At 41.2% G+C, this 25,435-nt stretch overlaps 1 protein-coding gene and 1 pseudogene across 1 annotated transcript in view; one reads left to right on the forward strand and one right to left on the reverse strand.

Moving 5' to 3' along the window:
• The window catches only part of MRPS27 (mitochondrial ribosomal protein S27), a 234,752-nt gene that overhangs the window by 44,869 nt on the left and 164,448 nt on the right, over positions 1-25,435 (reverse strand). Inside the window, exons 5-6 of the mRNA XM_029574646.1 lie at positions 16,610-16,724; positions 7,089-7,167 (exon numbers count right to left, since the gene is read on the reverse strand). Coding sequence (XP_029430506.1) covers positions 7,089-7,167; positions 16,610-16,724 — 194 coding nt within the window. The remainder of the gene's footprint in view (positions 1-7,088; positions 7,168-16,609; positions 16,725-25,435) is intronic.
• Positions 9,022-9,195, forward strand: LOC115082767 (annotated as a pseudogene).

A 25,435-nucleotide genomic window follows, 5' to 3' on the forward strand; every position in this document is an offset into this window, starting at 1 on the left:
GCGAGATTTGCAGCTGGGATATCACGCTGGCGTTGGCCCCATAATAGGCACTTCTGGTAACGAGATATACCTTCCTTTGCTTTATAATTAATCACAGGCCAACAGATCGATTCATTATGTTTTTATCTTTGTTTAATTTGCAAGTAAAATGCATTTGTACTTAGTTGTTGTATTGTCTATTTCTGAGTATTACATACATTTCTGCCCTAATTGTCTGTTTAAATTTTACTTTGTGAGGAGAAGGCAGCTCCTGCTACAAATCTTTCCTGACTGTGAGAGCTGTAACTCTGAATTGAGCTGCTGAGGTAAGCAGACTGCTTATGTAACTTTATTTTTCTGCACTGTAAATAAAGCAATATTCTATGAAGAAAAGGTTGGCGTCCAGAGTGTTCTGTTCTCCAGCTCTATTACAGCCCAAGACTACTTGTGCTGTGTTATATACTCAAAAAATCAATTGAAAATATTTTAAAATAAGCTTATAGCCACATTGGTACCACACCAGATTAAAAACAGCTGTTATAACAAAAATCTCAAAAATTAAAAAACATCAATTGACAATAACAAGATGAAAAGTTGTCTTATTATTCCACTGTTGCTCACACCAATGATTTACTCAATTGTCCACACATCGTGGTGCCAATTCAAACCACACAGTTTGATGTTGACGAATCTGCATTCTGGCTGCTCCAAATTCATGTGATCCTTCTTATAAAAAGGACATCAAGTACAGAAGCAACACCAATCCAACGAAGATGTTTCCAACAATCTTATAATGTCATTAATCTCTCTACCTCCCTTTCTCTCTAGCCCCCCTCCCAGATTTCCCATCTACTCTGCCTCTCTCCCTATCTGCATGCCCATAATACCCTACTTACCCCCTTTCCCTCTATCTGTGTGCACCCGTAACCCCCCCAATAACCATCTTTCCCTCTTCCATCAGGTGTCTAATTCCTTGTTAACTCCTGTACCCTCGCAACGTTATAACAGCTGCTCAAATGTAGTAATGATTCTGTAAGGTTGCACTAAAGAAGTGGCTAATGAGGAGTAATCACAACATTATGGGGTGTATTTTCTAAACATTACATAGAAACGACGGCAGAAGAAGACCAAACGGCCCATACAGTCTGCCCAGCAAGCTTCACACATTTTTTTTCTCATACTTATCTGTTTCTCTTAGCTCTTTGGTTCTATTTCCCTTCCACCCCCACCATTAATGTAGAGAGCAGTGATGGAGCTGCATCCAAGTGAAATATCAAGCTTGATTAGTTAGGGGTAGTAGCCGCCGCAATAAGCAAGCTACACCCATGCTTATTTGTTTTACCCAGACTATGTTATTCAGCCCTTATTGGTTGTTTTTCTTCTCCCCTGCCGTTGAAGCAGAGAGCTATGCTGGATATGCGTGAAGTATTAGTTTTTCTTCTCCCCTGCCGTTGAAGCAGAGAGCTATGCTGGATATGCGTGAAGTATCAGTTTTTTTCTCTCCTGCCGTTGAAGCAGAGAGCTATGCTGGTTATGCGTGAAGTATCAGTTTTTCTTCTCTCCTGCCGTTGAAGCAGAGAGCTATGCTGGATATGCGTGAAGTATCAGTTTTTCTTCTCCCCTGCCGTTGAAGCAGAGAGCTATGCTGGATATGCATTGAAAGTGAAGTATCAGGCTTATTTGGTTTGGGGTAGTAACCGCCGTAACAAGCCAGCTACTCCCCGCTTTGTGAGTGCAAATCCTTTTTTCCACATTTCCTCTTGCTGTTGAAGCTTAGAGCGATATTGGAGTCACAGTAACCATGTGTATGTTTATAGAATAAGGGTATTATCTCCAGGCAGTAGCCGTCATTCTGGTGAGCCACCCACTCTTCATTGACGGCCTCTTGACTTTATGGATCCACAGTGATTATCCCATGTAAAAGTTAACATATGAGTGCATAAGTGCATGTGAAGCATCCACGCATAATCCATTTTACTAAACTGGTCACATACACACATATATCCAACTCTGCGCGTAAAAGAACACGTGCAAATAAGTGGGTGTGCTGGGGCATGGTTTATACTTATTCACAGAAATTGCTATTTTATTAGCCACTTATGCAGGAACGTCATTAACACTGCACATGTAAATTTACTACTTCTATTTTACCTGTCACATTCAAACTTTCATGTTGTTTTTTGACTTGGTGTTTGGTAAGCTGGCTTCTTCAGGTGAGAGGATATGGTAGCAGGCTAAGAGGTTGGAGTAATTATGAATGGGACAGACTGGGCCATACTGGGGGGTGAGAATGTAACTTCAAAATGACTCTTTAAGGCTTATGGATACTCATGGAACAACAGTTGAAGAGGTCAAGGGAACAGAGGAGAAGGAGGAAATAATTCTTACACAGCGTACACAGGGCTAAGGCGTAGTTTTTGGATCTGTCAGAGGAGGAAGTCATGCACAGGTTCAGATTCTATAAGGAAAGCATCCTGTACCCAAGCCAACAGATAGAGCAGGACCTGAACCCTTCCACTTGCAGGGGCCATGCCTTACCAGTACACATCGACTTTTTGATTTTGCCCCACAGCTCTATATTATATGCCATAGGAAAAAAAAATCACTGGATCAGGTGCACTGGCATTGAAACAAATTAACTATTTGCTGGGAAAAATTGTGTGCTCATAAAAGGGCAAGAACAATGAAATTTATTTTCAGTGAAAAGTAATAATTCTACAACATATAACACTATCAGTTACTACAGCAAGAAACTCACTGGATCTCCTAATGTTGCTCTTTAGTAGGATAAAATAAAGGGTAAACTTACAAAAAAAAGAAAAGAGCATTATATGCTCCTGGGGATAATGTTCAGCTGGTGTAAAGTCTGTAAAGCGCTTTTTACCTGCTTTGAAAATGATCCCAGGAAAAGCATCTGAAAATCTTTGCGGGTAGTTTCCCGGTGGAATTTAAGTCCAACCTCCACCTAGACTCCATCCCCTGGTGTACATCTTCAACGTGCAGGGAAAAAGCCATGTGCTACATTCTACTTTCATTGAAGTCCATTGCTGGCATTCCTTTTATAAAACTGAGAGCATTTTGTAAGTAGTATAACTAGAGCCCCCAGTCTCCTGTGGCAGATTTATCGAGATTTTGCGGCAAGAGCAGGAAAATTCTGTGGCAGGTTTTTCAAAATTCTGCAGTGATTATGTGACGAACTTGTATACGTTTGCATATGCTTGCAATTTAAATAATGCACTTTTTTTGCACTTTATAAAAATAAAGTCGTTTTCTGACATCTCTGAGCCGAGTTAATTAATTTAGTTCTTTATCAGAGGAAAAGGGATCTGGGAATGGGAGGAAGGGAGATTGCAGAGGAGGGAAATAAAGAACTAATCTTAGGCAAAAGGGGTAGAGAGAGGAGGGATGGAGGAGAACCAAGGCACAGGAGGAGGACAGCATAGGGGATTCGAGGGGGTAAGAGAGGAGAGGAGGAGGAGGAAATGAGGATCAGGGATGAGGATGTGGGAAGAAAGGGAGTACTGGGGATGGGGTGGAAGAGAAGGAGGGAAGATTGGGATGAAGAAGAGAAGAAAAGAGGGCGGACTAGACATGGTGATAGAGGAGGCGGAGGGGATAGGGTAGAGAAGGAATGAAGCCACAGCCCCTCGCCCACCTCCCCCCGAACCCCTAACTCTCCCTTATTCATGTCCTGCCCCCCACCTGATCCCCCTCAGTCACTCTGGTTCCCTACCCTACACACCCCTCAGTCACTCTGGTTCATCCTTCCCTCCACCCTACGATCCCCTCATGAACCCTGGTTCACTCCCTCCCTCCGACCTGGATCCCCACTCATCCTTCTCTTGACATGAAACAGGAGAAAGAGGACAGCAGCCTTACAGCGCCTCGGGCACGTCCTCCTCTTCCCCTGCCGGCTCCTGAATGGCGTGCTTTGAACCACAATGAGGGGATTACAGGGGAGGGAGGGGAGGTGGCAGAAGGAAAAGGTTGTGCAGCCTACTGCCACCAATATTTCTTTTCGGGGGGGGGGGGGGGGGAAGGGGTAATGTGCCATTCCACTGCCACCAATGCTTCTCTTCTGAGATAGTTTCTGGTCTCCTACAGAAATTTGGCCAGGACTGGCTATTTCTACAGCAAGGGCTGAATTTTGTAGTCCTGGGGGAATTCTGTGCTACTGCGGAGTGCAGAATTTGTGCAGAATTTCCAAATTCTGCGCAGAAAATGGCAGAAGAGACCCCAGCATGCCGCAAGTGGAGCACCCGTTGTTCGTGGCAAAGATGAAGGCCCCTGGCGCGCCGTTCGTGGTGAAGATGAAGGCCCCCGGTGCATTGTTCGCAGTGAAGATGAAGGCCCCCGGCGTGTCTTGGGACGCGCTCTGCCCGCAGAGAAGATAAAGGCCCGGGTGAGAGTGAATGTGTGTAGAGAGGGGTGTGTGTATGTGAGGAGGGGGAGGGGATTGTGAGAGAGGAGAGGGGAGGGGAGAGGGTATATGAGGGAGAAAGCAGGAGGGAGGGGTGAGAGAGAGGAAAGGGGAGGAGGTGAAAGAGAGCAGGGGGGTGAGCAGGAGGGTGAAAGAGAGAGCAGGGAGATGTGAAAGAGATCAGGGAGGGTAAGCAGGGGGGCTGTGAGAGAGAGCAGGGTGGGTGATTGAGTACGGATGCCAGCGACAGGGAGCCTAAATGAGGAGATTGTGAAGGAGTGTGTATGTGGGAGCTGGTGTGTATCAAAAAGGGATTGTGTGTTTGAAAAAGGGATCCTGTACATGTGAAGGTGCTAGCTGGTGTGAACGGATTGTTTATGTGTGAGAGAGAGCCTGTGTGAAGGGGTGTGTGTGAGAGAGACATAGATAGCCAGTGTGAGGGTGTATGCAAGAGAGAGAGAGGGACCTTGTATGAGGGGATGTGTGTGTGCGAGAGAGTGAGGGAGCTTGTATGAGGGTGCATGAGAGAGGGAGGAACAGAGGGAGCCTGTGTGAGGGGCAGTACTGAGAACAGGGTCAAACTCTGGGAGTGGCGATAGAGATGGGGGGAGAGATACTGGCAGGTGGAGGAGTTACGCTCGCCAGCCACGGCAGCCCCACAGCGCGGCCCTCTCACCTCTCTACACAATCTTCAGGCTCCAGCGCTCCGTCGCTAGCGGCAGTGGTCCACCAGCCCTGAAATCGAACTTCTGCCAGTACCTCCAGTCCTGCTCCACTTCCCGGGACCTCCAGCCAAGATGCCTCCATCCATCGGGCCTCTCCGAGGGGTTCATGGATAGACGCCACCGGCAGCACCTAGGGAGGGCCCACGACGGGAACCTGGCCGCAGACCCGGATGCTGACGTCAGATCCCTCAGCGTATAAATGCTCAGGCCTCGCACTGTAGTGTTGCCTTTGCAAAAGGTCTCCTTGGTCTCCTGTTCCAGGTTACTGAGTACTCGTTGCCTCCATGCTTGTCTTGTTCGTGTTCCTATGGATTCCTGATTCCTGGTCCCGTGTTCATTTCGTCTGTGTGCTGATTGACTTCCTGGTTCTCACCACTGCTTTGCCTGACCTTGCCTGCCTTCTCCAAGCCTGACCACTGCTTCACCTGACCTTGCCTGCCTTCTCCAAGCCAGACCACTGATTCGCCTGACCTTGCCTGCCTTCTCCAAGCCTGACCACTGCTTTGTCTGACCTTGCCTGCCTTCTTCAAGCCTGACCACTGCTCCGCCTGACCTTGCCTGCCTTCTCCAAGCCTGACCACTGCTTTGTCTGACCTTGCCTGCCTTCTTCAAGCCTGACCACTGCTCCGCCTGACCTTGCCTGCCTTCTCCAAGCTCGATCTCTGCTCCGCCTGACCTCGCCTGCCTTCTCCATGCCTTGACCATTGCTACGCTTGACCACACCTGCCTTCTCCGTGCCCCGACCATTGCTACGTCTGACCATGTCTGCCTTCTCCATGCCTTGATAATTGCTATGCCTGACTTTGCTTGCCTTCTCTGTGCCCTGACCACTGCTACGTCTGACCACACCTGCCTTCTCCAAGCCTTGATCACTGCTACGTTTGACCACGCCTGCTTTCTCCGTGTCCTGACCATTGCTATGAACTACTATACTACAGACTTTCTTGAGTCCAGAGTTCCACGTTGCTTGCTACACCTTCCAAGTGCCACCAGCTTCCATTCAAGCTCGACAGTGACGCCTCTGTCTCTATCCTCTGGACGTGGACTATTAAAGCTTCGGCCTTCCTTTGCTCAGGCACCTTCAGTCTCTCCTTGTTCCTTGGTGCTTGAGTTTCTGTTCCTCATCTCATCCAGGATAGAACCACGCCACCTGCTGGCTGCTGTCTCTGGGCTGAACCACCTACTACCTGTACCTAACCTCGAGGCCCGGCTAAGTCCTGCCGGCCCCCAAAGGCTCAACCTGAGGGGAAAGTGGGCTGGTATAGGTGAAGCTCAAATTGCCTGTAGCTTCAGCCCACTCAACCTGCTGATGGTGGGGACCAGTAGGTTCTTGCCTTCGGGTTGCGTCAACCCCACCTCAGCGCAAGAATCCACCTCCTACGCAACAGGGGCCTGAGAGGGCAAAGTGGCCAGGGGAGTAGGGCGAGTGAGAGGAAGGGACACTCTTACAGTGAATTTCTAGGGAAATTCTGCTCAAAATATTTAAAATTCTGCATCTTTAAGTAATAACTTTTTTCAGTATTAATTTAATATGTAATTATTTACTGTCATGTAAATTGTGTTATTTTGACCAATATAAAGTTTGCAGAATTTTACATTTTTTTGCGCAGAATTCCCAAAGGAGTAATTTTGCGGCCCTTACTGCAGCCACAGAATTGTGGAAGACCAGGGGCCCTGAATATAACTAAACTGTATGCAGTCAATATTAATCCCAGGGATTCCAAATTACAAAACAGAGAGCAAGTCAGGCAGGATAACTAATCCTATATAATTAAGTATAAAAGCATGTCTGAATAAAACTTAACATTTGCTGAAGAGAACAAATTACAATTATAATTTCCTGTTTTGACTAACATCTCCATGATGCATAATTATGGAAAAGGTTTATCTACAATTTAATACAACAAATTCATTAAAAAACATCAAGAAGATGAACAAAGTCAATTTGAGTTTTACTTTCTTACCTTCATAATTATCTTTCACTATAAAGGAATCCAACAACAAATTGAATGTAAAGTGATTCATAAAAATCCCATATTGTACCTGCAAGATAAAACAGGGTAGGTAAAACTAGACAAAGATCCTTTTTTTTCTGACTAAATAGGATTGCAGTCTATGATTCCTGCGACTTTCGTCCGGTGATTATTTTAGATTATTCTTGTGGCAGAAAGTTCCTTTTCCTAAGAATTGGAAGAAGCCAAACAGCATTGCAGAAAGAACTTTTTATGTTACTGTATGAAAATCTTAATGGAGGTCCTACTGCTCTCAAACTGGCCGACTGGATCCTTGCAGGTGGCTTTGCATCAGCAGAAATAGATCAAATTCTGAAAGACAGTTTGTCCTGGCACTAGATCAACTGCACTGCAGCCAAAGATATGCACTTCTCTCAGAAAATAACTCTGCTGCTAAAATGTAACAGAAGACTGCAAGTGATGAATACTGTTAATATGAAAGCAGCTAGCCAGGAAAAATATCACTAGAAAGCCGATAGGACCACATTGGGAAATCAACAGAACACAAATTCAAAGGAGATACTCACTTACAATATGAATATTTTAGCAACCTTAAGTATTTGGATGCAGCATGGGTCAAAAACTCCAATATTAAAGGACATAATTAATCCAAGATGACAGCGTCACTACTTGAAATAAGGGCAAACACTTCATGTTACCCAGGTATAGACTATATAACCCATAGCACAAAACAAGCCTACCATGCCTTCAAGAGTCCATTTACTTTGTATAAAAAGTTGCATTTTGAAGCTGGCAGATAAAAGGAAATAAAGATAATACTTTCACAGAAAATATTTTCTGCACAAAAACCCCCCAAACATATTTTAAGTGCATGAACAGCTTCTACATTTTTATACTATTAACAGATATTAGCTGAAGTCTTTGCTTATGTATCATGAATTTTCTGTCCAGTTTCCAAGATATCTGTAGCATATGTGCTTTCTTTTCTTAAAAAAGAGGCATTTTATATTCTGTAGTACATTAGTTGTCAAATATTTTCCATTTCAAACCACAAGAATATGTAAGAACTTGGTATCTGCTGTAATGCTGTAAAAGTTTAAACATAATGGGCCCAATATTCAAAGATATCCAGTTACCTAACAGGCTGGTTCATTAAAGTGTGGTACTGCTTTACTGTGAGTTATTTACTGCCATTCCTATTGTTTCTAATGGGGCATATTCACTAATAATGCATGGTAATGTGGTATCTCACTTAAGTGAATCAGCCTATAAGTTAGCTGGATATAACATCTAGCTGACTTAGAAGGGATAGTCAATGGCAATTCTAGTTAGCTGGATAAGTTATATCTGTTTAACTTTAGACCTCCTACTGAGCAGGTCAAACTTATGTGGTTAACTTCACCAGGTAAGTCCAAATATCAGCACTTATCCAGTAAGTATCTTCTTCCTGGTCCACCCACATGTACTTAACCGGCTAAGTAGCAACTGCTGATCGCAGCTGGATATTCAGTGGCCACCACTTAGCCGGATAAGTTGCTATTTATCCAGATACGTAGTGCTGAATATTAGCCTCCACACTGCTGAAGAGAATTTTTGCAGCTGGAACTGTTCATTTCCAGGGTTCGAAATAATAATAAACTGCACTTTACAGATTTGGTTATCTTGCTTTGGTACGCTTGCATTTTCTTTTTTTGAGAGGTGGATAGTGATGATTATAAAATCTTTATTGAATTTTAAATATCAAAATATAAAATGAATAAGTCTTAAACAACAACATAACTCAATACAGTAGGAGTTGCCAATTCCAGTCCTTAAGAGCCACAAATAGGTCTGGTTTTCAGGATATCCACAATGAATATGCATGAGATGGATTTGCATGCACTGCCTCCATTGTAAAAAGTGTAAAAAAATAAGCAATGCAGAGTGCTTTGCGCAGTGGCAGTGTTATAGCCAATGAGGCAAAACTGAGGCGTGATTATTGCTAGTTGAAACTTTGGACGTTGTATGTTTTATTCACTATTTTATGAATATAACACTGTAATCTGCCTAGAGTTTATGATAGTGTGAACTATACAATTTTTAACAAATGCATAGATAAATAAATAAATATCCCTTGCATGTTTATTGTGGATATGCAGAAAACCAGGCCTGTTTGTGGCTCTTGAGGACTGGAGTTGGCCACTCCGGCAATACCAGTTCGCATTTAACACTAAAATCCAATCCTTCCTCTGATACCCACACACACATAAAAAAATCAGGAAGAAAATTAGTTCAAACATGAAGAAAACAGAAAAAAGACAAACAACAAAGCAAAACCCTGGGATGCAATAGCACCTATAAACCAGCTAATCATCATTTTCTTGTATATTCACACTAACGGACTTTTCCTTCTACAATCTCTTGAAAATTGCCATCCACTCCTGGTCTTGTATTTCATCACCAGTCTCCCTCCCAGGTCTTTCTACTGTAGATACAATTGCAGCACATGATTTTGATATTAGTTCCTTACTCTTCCTGTTAAATACTATAATATGCTCCAAAGGAGTCAAAGCTCTACTACAATTCTCTCTGTATCAAGATTTGGACACCAATCATTTTAACCGCAAATATTTGAATACTGGACAATTGGGCAGATCAAATTTTTCTTTCATTTCCTGGAAGCTCAGAAAAGATCCATCATGAAATACTTGACCTGCTCCAGTGATACCAGCCCTAATCCAGAGGCTAAAGGTGGCAGTGGAAAATTTCCTTGGGTTAAGTCAGGGTTACTTAATAGGGAGGCTAAAGGGAGAGAAGAGAGGTCAATTGAAACCTAGTCGACCGTTGTTTCCAAATCTGAATCCCTGCTGCCACCAAAGGGTGTTCAAAAGCTAATAAATTTATAAAGCACTTAGAAGATCATAGCAGTTGAAGGAAATCTTCTAGAACTGCTTTTTCCACGATAACCCAGAGTTTATCCTTCGTTTCTGAGCTCTGTTTTACAAGTCCCCACAGCATAACAACCCAATGGTAGAAATTAAAGTTGGAAATTGTCAAACCTCCCTGTTGCATTATCTAATTAAGCATTTCTAATGATGCCGCTTCTCGTAGCATGCCACTTTTTCTGGGAATTGGATGGTACACAGGTTTGTGAAAGAGGGAAAAATGGATGTTTGCCACATTCAAAGCCAGTGTCTAGATTGTTTACAGCCCAATTTCAGGATATATAAATTAATACTTCTCCCACCTATATTGCCCTAGTCTGACCACCAATTAATAAAGGTGGAAATAACCTTCCTCAACCCCCCTCATAAAAGTATAGATAAAAATCATACTTTTACCTTCAGGAAAAAGACTGATATAGAGGTTCTTTCAGAATCGATAGAAAATAAGCTCCCTGAATTAAATCAAGATAGTGCCGCTTCGGTATTTAATTCCTGGGATCATATTGCCAATGACATAGCTGAAAACCTAAGTCCAGTCGAAAACTATTACAGGGTGCAATACGTCTAAATCGCCTGAATTGTGGCTTTATTGGGGTGACTTCATCAATAACATAACAGACAAGAAGTTATCCCAAAAATCAACCAGGGAAACTAAATTAGTTTAATTAATATTAGAAAACAAAGAAGTGATTGTGTCTTTAAAAGCTTCCACACCAATATGCTCATTCTTCAATATTGCTTCGTGATTACTAGACCAATCAGCAGGATTAACTGGGAGTGTAAAAGAGAAGGTAATCATGAGATGCTCAGACCAAGGTACTTTCTTAATATGAAAAACAGCATGATTATATGAGAAAGAAGAGATACTGAGAAAAACAAATTTAAGGGTACAGCCCAGCCACCTTGTGGGTGGAGCAGTTAACAACCTGTTCCTACCCACAGGCAGTCATAGTTTCCGTAAAGATTTCACAAGCAAACGAATGAGGACATTGATCAATATCCAGATTGAAATTGCCTAGAACGTTTTTTATTAGTGAGACTGATACTGGCACAGGCAAAGAATTTAAACAATGGAGAACTGTATGACAATAAACCGGGCAGACAGTATACTAGACAAAATTTAATATGCTGGTGGACAAAAGCAGAATCTCATGGGGGGGGGGGAGGGAAATAGACAAAGGGAGACTTTACAAACCTCAAATGGTGCTTGAAAAAGACAATCCAGCCTCTGCCTCTTCGTCCAATCCTAGATTATGCAATAGCATAGTGATTGGGAGGGCAGCATTGATTTATAAGGGCTGCATCAGAATTGGTCAGGCAAAAAAGTCTGGTTTTTGGGAAGTCAAGGTATCATAAAGCAGCTATTTTTTGGAAATAGATTGGGCATTGATAAGTAAAAGGGTAAAAAGCAGTGGCGATAGCTATAAATGCAAATCCTGAAAAGGAACCTTTATCAAGGCTGATCTGATGGGTCTAAAGGCCTGACGGTGAGAAGAAGCTAAGGGTCCATACCTACTATGACCAATGATCATCAGGATCTTGTCCTGTGAGAATGAAGCAGGATCCATATTATTTTATTTATTTAGATTTATATTCCGCTTTTTGCACTTTTTTCAGCATTTCAAAGTGGATTACATTCAGGTACTGTAGGGTATTTCCCTATCCCCAGAGGGCTTACAATCTAAGGGGGTCATTTATCAAAACGCGGTAAGGCGTTTTTGCATGCATTAAGGGCTTATCACATGCGAAAACGCCTTTAACGCATGCAATAGCACCATACGAAAAGGAGGAGGAGTTAGGGGCGGGAGTGGGCTGGGTTTGCCAGTCTGTGAAATGCTATCGCACAGGCTTAACGCCGATTTAAACTACACCTTTTTCAGTAGCGTTAAGCCATGCAATAGCTTGCATTACGGGGCAGTAAGGTGTTAGCGCATTTCACGATGAGAGAGAGAGTGAGAGACAGAGAGAGAGACTAGCTATAATGTCCTCTCTAATCCCCTACACTAATACCTAAACCTCACCTCGCGTTACTAGGTGGGCCTCCCATAGGGACACACATACCTATCTATGGAAAGGACATTATGTCTAGTCTCTCTCTCTCCTACCAAAACAGGCCTGTCAGGAGACATCGTGAAATGCGCTAACACCTTACCGCCCCGTAACGCAAGCTATTGCATGGCTTAACGCTACTGAAAAAGGTGTAGTTAAAAGACAGAGACTAGTCATAATGTCCACTCTAACCACCTACACTAATACCTAAACCTCACCTCGCGTTACTAGGTGGGTCTCCTATAGGGACACACATATGGAGAGGATATTATGGCAAGTCTCTCTCTCTCGTCTGAGCTCCCTGGGTTGAATGCAGGAAATACAACAGGTATGGCACTTATCACAAAGTCTGAAAATGTTATCGCAATTTGTGCTAACTTAGCTCTTTGCATAGGTAATTAGCACAAATTACGATAAACTGTATATTAGCATAAAACACGCCCCTTTTGCATGCGATTTTGATAAATCCAGGCCTAAGTGACTGGAGGGTAAAGTGACTTGCCCAAGGTCACAAAGAGCAACAGCGGGACTCAAACCCTGGTCTCCTGGTTCATAGCCCATTGCTCTAACCACTAGGCTACTCCTCCACTCCAATATTAGTGTGAAGCATATTAGTGTGAAGCAAGGAAGAAAGCAAACCGCCAGATCTGTAGATAAATTGGGTGCACTAGCTCTCATATCCTGTCATCCTGGGACACAATTTCCTGGATTTTGGGGTCTTTGACTACAGCTTAAGGCTGGGTCAACAGACTCAGAGTCAACAGAGTCATTTCCAGATATCATCCTTTGGGGGAGCTCAGACTTGTATGTAAGGGATACCAAGATACCCAAAACCCAATGGCAATGCCACCAAGGGAAGGCTGGTTATTCCAGACACTCAAAGACCATAGTAGATAGGCTGAGACAAATAAGGAAACATAGGCACTCCAGGAATTCTTACGTGGTCCTCTAGAATGTTAAATTTAGATGGGCCCAACCAGATGATTTCCCTAAGTTTGCTTGGGGGCATGTACAGATTATAGAAGGCAAGTCATTCTCTAACTCAGAGGTGTGCACTGTGACTCCACTCAGGAAGACTAGAAAAATAAATGGAAAAAAAAATGGAAAAAAGCATAATTATACTGACTGAGCAAAAAAATACATATATTACATTATATTATAACTATTTATGTACAAACATTATATATATTGTACAGCCACCACTAGTATATCAGTTGAGGACACTGGAAAAGCTCAATCAGATGCTTTATCTCTATTTTTAATATGCACAGGATCATAAAACACATACTTATTTTCCTTATAAGGAATAATAGATTTACATGGAAATGTTAAGAAAAATGTGGCACTTAGGCTCAAAACCCGGTTCCTAGGCAACATTTTTCATTCTAGTGTCCTGTGTTCTCCTAGGCAAATCTGGAAAAATACTAACTCTCTGGCCAAAACACAAAGAGGAACAATTTTTGAGACAAGAATTCCATTACTGGATCGCTACCATCTCTAATGCAAAAATCACAATGTTCCTCTCCCGAACATTTCTTCCTGAGATGATTCAAAAATTTCAAGAGAAATTTAAACTATCTGAAGAAACCAAGGGTTCAATTTCACCTTCCTGAGCAGCATCTGTTGACTCTGTTACCTCCTTTAGGAAAAGGGACTTGCATCCAAACTTCTTTAGTCCCATCTTCAAGGATCGATTGAAAGGCCTTTTGCTGGACCCACCACAATCTCTCTGAGCTCCCTTAATATCCTAGGATGATTCACATCTGGCACAATGTCTTTGTTCACTTTCAGTTAATTCCTCACAAATACTCTCTTCCGTAAATGGCGTCATATCCACGCCGCTCCCATACATCCTGTCAAAAAATGGCAGTCCTTGTCCAAAATGTCTTCCGTGAATACTGAACAGAAGTACCGTACTTGCTCAGCAGTTCTGTTTTGTCCTCACCTCTCCACACACTGCTCCTCAACACCTTTCGATCTTAACAGTTCCCACTAGGGTCTTCCTCCTTTCCCCAACATGCCTGAAAATGTCTTGTCGCTTCACTAACTCTCTTGACTTATCGTTTTTTCTAGTTTTCCATACTGATTTCTTTCTTCATCTGTTTCAACTTTACCAGCTATTCTTCCCAGTGCTTTCTTTTTGACAGCCTTTGTTCTTTATGCCTTTATTTTTCCAGCAACCTCTTTGGAGAACTGTTTTAAATGATGATTTACATCGCTTTGAGCAAACTTTGTACTCTGGTGGGGCGGTATAGAAGTAATAAATGAAATGAAAAATATTGGTTTCCTTTCCCTCTTCTCTTTTATTTTTCCAACATGAAGATTTGTTGCCATTTTTATGGCTCCCTTTAGTTTGGCCTACTGTTCTTCCTCTTCACCTACTGCCTCCCACCCTGCCAATGCTTTCTTAAGGAAGCTGCCCATTTTACCAACGTCAGTCATTTTTAAACTCAGGACTTTGAGCTTTGTAGGAAGCAATTGCATTATTTCACTGTGCTTCTAAGTTTAATAAGACACTTGTAAAATATTTTTTCATTACTGCTTTGGTGTATAAATTGTACCTCATTAGCTTAGAAACATGTTATTGGTTACATTATTTGTTCTCAAACACTACTAACCAGACTTGCATCTAGATTGCTTCTGTAAATGCAGATACCATTTAATATATATTATATAGCTGTCAGTTTTGTTTTAAATTCCTTCTTTTTGTCTGTTTTCAGAACTAACTGTAAGCTTCTACAGTTTAGTTGAAACAATGTTGGACAAAGAAGCAATAAATATAAAACATTAGCAACATTTACAGCATCAATTACCAGTTCCTCCAATATCCATTTATTTTTATTAGCCTCAGAAGGAAGATTAATAACATTCTTATTGTTGTGTTTCGTTACATCATGTATATTTTGGTTCCTGTTTATAACATATCTTACTTAAAGCTACTGCCTTTTTTTTTTCTTATTTGAACTATTTTCATATATTTTGTCTCACCTTTCCCTTTCTTTTCAATCACCTTCCACTTATTTGAGGAGGTTACCCCTTTGCATAATACTGGAACAGGTCCCTTTGTAAATGGCATTTTTATATTGAAACATAGCCATGTTGGTTTTTCACTGTTAAAGTACATGTACCACCCTTTTTCTTTATGTTTAGTACTTTCTGTATTATTTCTTTCATCTGTGTTTGGAAGAGGAGTAATGTGTTTGATTTGAGTTATCCCTATTAAAAAACAATATTAAAGAGGGTGTGGATTATATGTGAGTCCTTCCATTGTGTCCTCTCATTCAATGAAACCTTCTGAATATTTACCTTTTCTCTTCCAACTTATATTTATAACTTGTATACCCGTTTGTTTAAAATGCAACTGTTTTGACCTCTTGTTTAGTTCTGTTTGGTGAATAGCAACACCAGTTGTTCCAATCCTTGAGGAGCACTGTATAAGAACAGATATAAAGCAGGAAATGCAAAAAGGGATGCCCTGGTATTGTACAAAATAATGAATGAAGTAAGAATGCAGATGCACCAAAAGATGTATTTCTTTCTGGAATATTTTAATTTAAGTCTGTTTCTAGACATAGGCATTTAATATCTGTCTACACAAACCCTTGTTGCTCAATTACTTTAATTTGCAAGGCCCATCAAGGCTTTGTGCAACTAGTTGCTATTCCCTAGCCTTTTGATTTTTAACTTTTGATATTTGATCCCATTATTTGCCATTTTATTTATGACTATGAGCAATAACCTTACAAGTTCAAACAAGATTGTAAGCTTTATGTGCTAAAAAAAACCCAAGTGTGTGATTTATCTTGCAAACCATTTAAACAAAATTATTACTGATAAATCATTCATGCATCATGCAAGCCTAATTCTTCCTGATGCAAGATTAATTCTTCCTGATGGGAACAGGTAGGGATTTTTTATTTTTTTACATTTAATCTTAGTAGGAGATGACTATAGGCATCCAAGAATAGGTGCAATAGATCATGTACTTTCTTTCAAAATAGCCATGCCAGTTTACATGTGCTGTCACGAATGTAGCAAAAAAAATGCAATTACTGCAGTAAATTAATGAACAGAAAACTAATGGGACAACCATATCTTTCAGCAGAAGTCTAGAAGTGAATATTTCATAAGCATTTCTTTAATACAAAATAATAAATGTAAAAACTAAATGTATATTGCCACACACTTTTAAGAGGGCAATTTTCAAAGCTTTTCCAGTGAGTAAACAGCTGCTTATCTGTGGGGAAAACCCTGGTGAAAAACAGCCCATACCCTCTGCAGTTAAAAATACCTGTGCTGTTAACAAAAACCTGTGTCAAAAAAAGGGTGGAGGGAGACTGGAGCAGAGAACGTCTGCATGGGGCTTTCTACAGGTACATTTGCACTTCCTTGAAAGTAGGCACAAATGTGCATGGGTATATTGGACCTGCTGTCCCCCAGCCTCATAAGTGCTTTCCTTATGTAACAAAATCTTTGAGCCAAATACTTTCAAGCAGAAATGTTGCAAAGAAAGAAAGAAAAGTCTGTTAAGATCCTTACCTTGTTTTTCAGGGTATACAAAGCTTTGTCCTGTGCACCATATTTAAGGCACTGTCGGATCCAGCTGTGGATTGTCCATTCTTTCAAGTACCAGCAGTTTGGACTATGTCTAAACCTACAGTCAGAAATGTGGGAAAATAACTTAATCAATCTTTCATGATCAATAAATTGATATATTATTCTAAAGACATGCTGCCGCTAAACTTCATAAAATGTGACATCTCTCTTTAGAATGAGATGACTCTACAATGGCAATGCTGTATCAGTACTCGAGCAAAAATTCTTCCATGGTTTTCAAGGATCTTGATTGATAATTTTAGCTTTCTAAACTTCTTAAAACCAACTGATATTGAACAGTATTCATTTTATAGATAACGATATTCAGTTGCATCCAAAATTGAGCAAGCATTCTATGCTACATCTAACAATCACATCATCAATAATTTATTTACATATTTTACTTTCTAAAAGCAAAATATTGCAAACGCTTTTGTTCTTGTTTTTAGACAGTTAGAACGGTGTTCTTCAGATGTGACTTGCTTCAAAATAGTGGGAAAACACTGCGCACATTACAACGCATTCTATGTATACCCACAGATACAATAATGGCTATCTGCTAAGTTTGTTTTCTTTTTTTTTTTTATTTCATTTATTGATTTTATATAGCGTTTCTAACCAAAGAACTGAATTGCTTGCTTGCAACTATTGTTCTCTGATGATAGCAGTACAATGTGCTACAGAGATGACCTGAGTCAAAGTGCAGCGTTGGAAGATTCTCCTACAGCTTTCTCAGAAAACTTCGGCACATGCACAAGAGTTATTCTGCATACTGCAAGACCTTGTGATCTTCCATTTATTGTATAACATTTTGAACAACTTAAGTAAGAACAACTCTGAATGGGGATGCAGGTGGCTAGTATGACTCAGTGTACAGCTGTCATCGGAGAACAATAATTATGGTAACCAATTCTCTGATGATAAGCAGCTACAGTGAACAATACTGATAAAAAGAGAAAAGCAAACATGAATGGGAGGATCACACAATAAAACATTTTGGCAGAAGGACACAAATAGAAAAGGGCCTTCAGAGAATGGAAACTGGGCTCTAATCTGCAAACATACTTTGTAGGATGGACATCACAAACCTAGAATCCCAACAGGAGGCCATATTAAGGCATATGCCAACAGAGCTCAATATCAGCCATGCAAATCATTTCTCAAGAGGAAGACCTTAGAATGGCAAGTATCTTGCCAGGGTTCTGAGAGCATGGGCCTTGACATGCCTTTCTAAGGTCAAATCTGCCAGGGAATACCCATGAGAAATAAAACTTACTACACAAGGAGTGATTGTATTCTTTGTTACCGAGAGGCCCAGCCTATGGGATCAAACAAAATATAAAGATGGATGTTCCATTATATATATATATGCTTTGGTCTTCTCCAGGTAGATGGTGACAGCTTCTTTCTTATGTGCAGGGAGGAGAGAGAATAATACTGGAAGGACAACCGACTAAGGTCTAGATTCATCAAAATGCTATAAATTTTGCATGAATAACAACCGCGATAAGGAGAAGGGGCGTGGTTAATTTTTGAGTTACAGCATCTTGTGCTATTTTAGCACTTTGCATGGTATTTTATATCAATGCGCTTTAAGGGGTAGATTTTAAAAGGGTGCGCACAGACTACCCGGCACACGTACATGTACACCCGATTTTATAACTTGCGCGCGCAAATTATAAAATCCAGGATCCACGCGCGCAATGGGGTGCACAATTGTGCACCTTGCATGCGCCAAGCCGCGCTGCCTTCCTCCGTTCCCTTCCCCCTAACATAACCTTCCCACCCCTAGCCCTACTCTAACCCCCCCAAAATCTTTATTTTACAATTTTGCGCCTGCCTCCAGGCAGCATGCCAGCACATGATCCTCTGCTTCAAGGCAAACAATTCGTACCCTTTCAACATCCAGGGCTAGAAAATAGATGTTGGAATGGAGTACAAGCACTAGTTCTAATGTATCGGTCTTGGAAAAGATTTTGGCCTGATGGGTTCTGCAATGGATAACTCTAGGAGGAAAGGGAACCATAGCTGTCCCAATCAGTATGACACTATGAAAATCATAGATCTTCTGTCCCTTCTATGTTTTACAAAGGTCTTGACTACCAGAAGCAGGAGAATGTATTCTTACAAGAGACTTGTCTCCCAATGAAGGGACTGGGCATATGCTGCTAGTCCTTTATTCTAATCTCCTCTTGAAGCAGAAAACTGGTATATTCCTATTCAAGTTTGATATGTAAAGATATAAGTTGCATAATCAAGAAAGATCTCATGTGCCATGTCCTGATTGAAGGACCACTCATGGAGGCTCTAGCAAGTGACAATTTTATCTATTAACTGGGGTGAAAGAAAAAGATCCTAAGTGGCTCTTACAGATAGCTTAGCTTAATACCTTGTTTACTTCTTGACTCAGGAGGTTGAGATTCCATTCCTTCCTCCTTAGTCAAGTATGATATGACTAACTGGCTCTCGCTTTATACAAGGATAATTTGTTGGCCACCTGATTTCTGAAGTTTGTGATCTCCAAGAGGTTGATGTGAAATTTTTCTTGAACACACCAGCGCACATTGGAAGCATCTGTGGTCAGAATAATTTAATACTCTGGAATATGAAAGGGTAATCCCTTTGTCAAACTATGACAGGAAAGCACTAGGTCAGGTACATTTACAGATATTTTAATGTAGTCTTGGAAACTAAATGGCTTGAGATTACAGAGCTGCCAGGGTTTGTTGGGTTTGTCTCATGTGGAAATGACGTGCATTGTTACATTATGAGGTCCAACATGGACAAAGCTGATATCTGCTGATTCTAAATTATCCCTTCTGCTGAGGTCATGATGTCCAGAGTACTCTACTTAGGAAGACAGTCTTTGCATGGAGTTGTGTTGAGGTAAAGGGCAGAGATGTGATTTGGAGAAATCATAGTGGTGCTTCTTCACACTTTTTCGAACATTGAATTGAGAAAGCATGCCAAAAAATGAACCCCATACTCCAAATGCAATCTGATGAAGACTTTATACAATGAAAAGATTTTATTTTTCTTCCTTGCTTCTATTCCCTTAATTAATATATGCCTACATAACCCAAACTTTAGCTTTTGGTGCTTGGTTTTGTGTACTCATTCTCAGTTGACTATCAACAAATCAAAGTAATTTTCTCGCACTGTATCAGTATGTACTACCCTATTCAGAGTAGCAGTTCCATACTCTTATCAACATTAAATCTCATTTACCCGTGTAATTACTTACTACAGTACCTACTAATTCTGAGGGAATTCTGTGCCAAAAAATAAAGTTTCCACATACAAAAGTTTTAAATTCTGCAAACTATTGCACATCTTAAAATAATAAACTACAATACAACACCCTTCCAACCATTCACTCGTAAGTCCCTCTACAATCCATCCCAACCTCTCGCTCTCTCTCTATTCCAGCCTGTTTTCAACAATCTCTCTCACACTTCTCGTCGTCCTTCCCTTCCAAGCAAGTCTCTTAACTGTTCCACACAGCTCACCTCCACCAATTTCTCTCAACTTCATAACATCTCCACCAGTTTGTTTAATCCCCAAGCCATTGCCGTAAGTAGAAGACTAGCTTCGTGGTTAGAGCAGTGGGCTATGAAGCCACGCTTCAAATCCCACTGATGCTCCTTGTAACCTTGGGCAAGTCACTTTGCTGTGTCTAGTACACACTTAGTGAACCCTATGGGATAGGGAAATACCCACTGTACCTGAATGTAATCTGCCTTGAGGTGTCTAAAAGCAAAATAAAAACCCCCAAATCTCTCTCCTTGTAGCCCATCTTTATGAGTATCTCTCAGCCCCAAGCTCATTCCCCACCAGTTTATTTCCCCCCACTTTTACCCACCAGTCCATCTACATCAGTCTTCCTCTATCCTTTTAGCCCATCTCAACCAGTCTCTCTCAACCCCAACAAGCCTCCTGATGCATTCATCTATCCCCCTAATCCCCCTATGCACTCTCCCATGCTCCCATCTACTCCTCTATCCAATACACTCGACTTCTTCCCTCCTATTCATTTATTCAAACCCTTCTTCAAACTCTGCCCCAGGGATTCCCTCACTTTTCCAATGGACTTGATCAATCTACAGGGCATACACTGTGTGTGTGGAGGAGGTTGGGAATTCTGTATTGCACTATGATAGAGAAATCTCACAGGAGTGCTTGTCTAGAGATAAAAAGTTACTTTCTCACAAAACTGAAATACTAGCATACCAGCAGAAAACTGCAATCCATTCAGTGTAGTAAGCATATCAATGAAAACCCGATATACTGAACACTCATCTTCTTTCTTTTGAGTTTTCCCACTTGACCTCTCCTTTCTCTTGTCTCTTCTTCCTTGTTGCTTACATTATGTTTGATTTCTCACAGGTACATGAGCTGTAGTCAGAATGGTGCACACTGCATTTATTTTCCACTGGTCACTGAGGAGCTAACTATATTGCAGCCACAATTTTCCATGCTGCCTTGCAATATGTTACTGAGACTATCAGATCAGAACACTTCCTCCCATATCAAAGCAATAAGGAATAGTGCCTCATAAAATAGCTATTTTTGCAACACTAATTGACTGGTAAATAAGAGACAAGTTATTAGTATACGGGCATATTTAATGGGGATTTTTGCTTGTGGCACAACAGGAAAGAACTACTGTTAGTGAAAACATTGAGAGGCTAATAATGGATGGCTGCAGGATAAAAACACTGCTGAAATTTATTTCAGATATTCAAAGATCACTCAAGCCATACTCTCACAGTTTATGACATCAGTGAAACCACTTGAATGAATTACAGTCTCTTATTCACTTTGGAGTCATCTATCACAGCATCTGTATTAGCAACTGATGACAAACCTGACAACTGGGTTTAATAATTCTCAGAGGGACTGTGCATGATTTACAAGTTAATATAGCTCTACTTCAAGCCCTAAATAAAACTTCAACTGTGTAGTCTCTATTTGAAATCGTAAGAAATTACCTCTTCTTATTGTATAGAAGGCATTCCCTTATCCAGCGCAAGAAGTAAATGTGGAACCAGGTGCAATTCCTGTTACAGAAACTTGTTCATTTTGGGTTGATTTACTCTGTGAGTTTGGGTCCTAGAATAAGTATTTTTGAAAATTTGGCTTTTGATGAATTGCAATGGTATAAATTCAGATATTAAGAAGGATCAAAAAAGATATTTGGTACAACTCCATAAAAAATTAGTTGGGGTGCAGAGAAAGAACCGCCATAATCACTTTGGGGTCGATTTTAAAAATCGCGCGCGTGTTTCCATGTGCTCATGGTTCCCAGTGCACGTACATGGACATGCCGATTTTATAACATGCATGCGTAGGCGCGCGTATGTTATAAAATATGTTTCCCATGTGCACACATGCGTTGGATTTTCATGTCCATGTGCGCATATATGGGCGGGTGGCCTGCTCCGCGTGCGGCAGGGGGAGGGGGAATTTTAGAATAATACTCGCAGTGACGCGAGTAGGGCTTCCCCCTCAAATAAAGGAGCGGACTGGGAGGGAACTTCCTTACCCCAACCCTATCTTTCCTCCCTCTTCCCCAACCCTTAAACTAACCCGACCTATCCACATTTATTTTACTTTTGTACTTACTGCTCCTCTGGAGTAGAAGTAAACTTCCCCAGAACAGTGTCTAATGGCGCTGTCCCGGCCCATTTCCTGCCCCGTTCAGACCCTGCCCCGCCCCTTTCAGGAAGCCCGGCACTTGTGCACGTATCACGGGTTGCGCACGTGGCCGGGCCTGTTCTAAAATGCGCACGGCGCGTGCAAGTCCCAGCCACGCGCATAACCCCCGATTTTTACGCTCGCAAGCCTTTTAAAATATGGGCGTTTATTAACACAAGGGTTACTCACCTGCACATGCCTTTTATTCATGTCCTGGAGCCCTCAATATATTTATTCCAGATATGAGGCCTTGCTTCAGTCATACTGCTCCCATTAGAGTCTCTGGGAGCCATTTTGTAAATTTTTTCCCCTCTCTCATGCTGAAATGGGAAAGCAAGCTTAAAGAACCTCTGTTGCTTTACTCTAATCCCATATTATAAGACGGAAATGTTTAAAAAATATTCCTTTTTGTAAAAAAAACCCCAAACACATTGGCTGCATTTTCTTAAGGCCAAAGTCACTTTTCAAGAAACCACTTTCTCTGCAGCAGATCATGGCACTCATCTTTTTAAAGCACTTGGCTGGGTCCTCCCTCCTACACAACTAACTAACAATATAATTTATAACATATTACTCTTTCTTCCTATCTTGCATCATCTGCATATTATTCCTGCATTTACATTGTGCACAGTGAATCCACAAGGGCCATAGGGCAGAAGTCACCATTCTGGCTCGAGATGTGCCTATTTTGCACGCCATGCTTCCCACATGTCTTCCTACAAACTATATCATTCTAAAGAGCTGAAGAAATGAAAGGTAAGAAGAGATCTCCGACAGTCCCATTTCACAATATATGTGATGGAAGTAGCTAATACTTCTATGGTTTACCATGACTGGAATATATCGAAGGTAAAGCACCCTGAATAAGTATCTGACTGAAGAGGTGGAATTCTGCAAGGTAGATGTAGCAGAGATGATCGCCCTGTGTGAAGCAATAAAGCTTCATTTTCCACTGCCCCTATCATTCTTGTCTTGGATTTCTCTATATAATAATGTTAGCTGTCAGGGAAGCCTTGTCATTGGAAGAAGTTGTATTTTTGTTTGTTTGTTCTGACACTTTCCTCCTGCTCTTTTTTGGTTTTCGAGCTCAACTGGAATTGGCCTTTACTGCACTATGGTGCAATGTGCTTTCACTTTTGACTACCAGGGGATTTGTTTTTGTTTTATTTTATTTTATTTTTTTACTATTTTTAGTACTGCCCTCCCCCCAGCTTAGCCATTATAGTAACATTCCTTGACCAGTGAGCAAAAATCACCACCCCCGCTGGAACCTGGTATGTGGATATCCTGGGTCTGACCACATTATGCCATTGTAGTGCTGTTGCAGGAAATCCCTCACTCTCCTTTCCTCCTCCTGGGGATGTGGATTCTGCCGCTGTAGCCTTGACTTTCTCCAGGAACAGAAGCTGAGATCCAGAACTAGGCCAATGTTTCCTGCATGACAGTACACAGAAATACCACAGAGGACAGCCAGCTTTTCAATTTTCTGAGTAAGACAAAACTGTACTTTGTCGACTGAGCTGCCACTGTTGCACTTTTGCTGTTCACTAATTAAAAAGAAGTAGAGCGGACACATGGAAAAATGTAGGGTTTGGCTTTGGATAAAGTTGTATTCCATGAGTACAGTTCTTAACATTTTATAGCTTTCTAGGCTATTGCTGGTTGTTTTGTTTTGTTCCTTAGAGTACTTTATTCTTTTTAGGACTGACTTGACCACTACTGGATGATGTGAACCAAATAAAATCCTGGCCATGGCTGTACCTTATATTTGAGATCTAATTTTCTTGTAACCAGGCAAGGCATAGGGCTTAGCCATATTCTTGACTGCAGTTCTAGTAGCAATCGGAACCGTGAATGTTTCTTTTGGAATATCTATAAGTGGTGAAGCCAAAGAACTAAGCTCCTACTTCTTGGATATTTTTTTTTAAATGAATGTTGGATAAGATATCTTCAAAAGGAAAGGTACTCCTCATTAACTATGGTTAAGGGTCTGAAGTTGTCCAGTAGATTTATTTTTTTTTTAACTTCACCATTGAGGCGATTCATTCTATGAGTCTTCTGAGATTTGATACGAAGATGAGCAGTCCAGGTCTTCCATGACAGAGTTACTCATTGGAGAATCTGTTGGTTTATTCTGGACTATTGTAGTTAAATCTGTTGTTTTAGAATGTTGTTCCTGATGCTTACTTGGATGTTGGAGAGATGAGAGAGGGGAAGGCTGTCTAGTAAATATTTCACGCAGCGGTCTAGAAGGACTGGTCCTGAAGGGACTTTAACAGAAGTATGATTAAGTGTTCTACAACTGTGGTATATCCTTGAAGAAATTATTTAGGAAGAATTCAAAACATTTCTTCATGTTGTCCTCAACCCAAGCTTACTTTGCTCTGTGTTTTTCCTGTGTCGGGAACACTCCTTGTGCTGAGTACTCCTCCTGGGCTGGGGTTTTCCTCTGGGTCTTCTGTGCTGAGTGGTTCCATGCAGAGCATGACTCCTGCACAAAGTGTGGCTCTGAGTACTACAAGGTGATAGAGAGAGGTTAATCATGTCTGAACTTTAGAATGGATGAAAAAAGACTGAGGGGACTTGCAAGGCAGGTGGCAACATGGGAACATGGGAACTTCCATGTCTGTTCAGAAAAAGCTTCTGATTTTTTTGAGCTCAGTTGGCACTGTCAAGATAATGTCACCCACTTGTGTGGCTGTTTCATCCTGCTTGCTGATGGAGAAAGTCATGTGCATAAAGCAATTACACTATTTCGACTAGAGTCCAAGCCTGTTTGGGATTTCTGTGGAAAGAAAGGAATCCCCCATCTGTTCATCTGTTCAATTATTCCGACCACAGCCTCAACGATGCTGTTTCAAAGCCTGTCTGAGCCTTCTTATCCAAGCACTGAAGAGACCTGGACTTGCTCAAAATCTCTCACTATTTGCTGATAAGCCTTTTTTAATAAGAAGTTTAGGGTAGTCAAAAGAAAATGTCTTCTGAAAGCAGAAGTATTATCTAGATTGCCCAAAATATCAACTTGCCTGTTTCTTGTTCTTACTTCCTCACTTAATCTTATTCCTCAGTTCA

This window comes from Rhinatrema bivittatum, chromosome 1 (assembly GCF_901001135.1).
Source record: "Rhinatrema bivittatum chromosome 1, aRhiBiv1.1, whole genome shotgun sequence".
Taxonomy (NCBI): Eukaryota; Metazoa; Chordata; class Amphibia; order Gymnophiona; family Rhinatrematidae; genus Rhinatrema; species Rhinatrema bivittatum.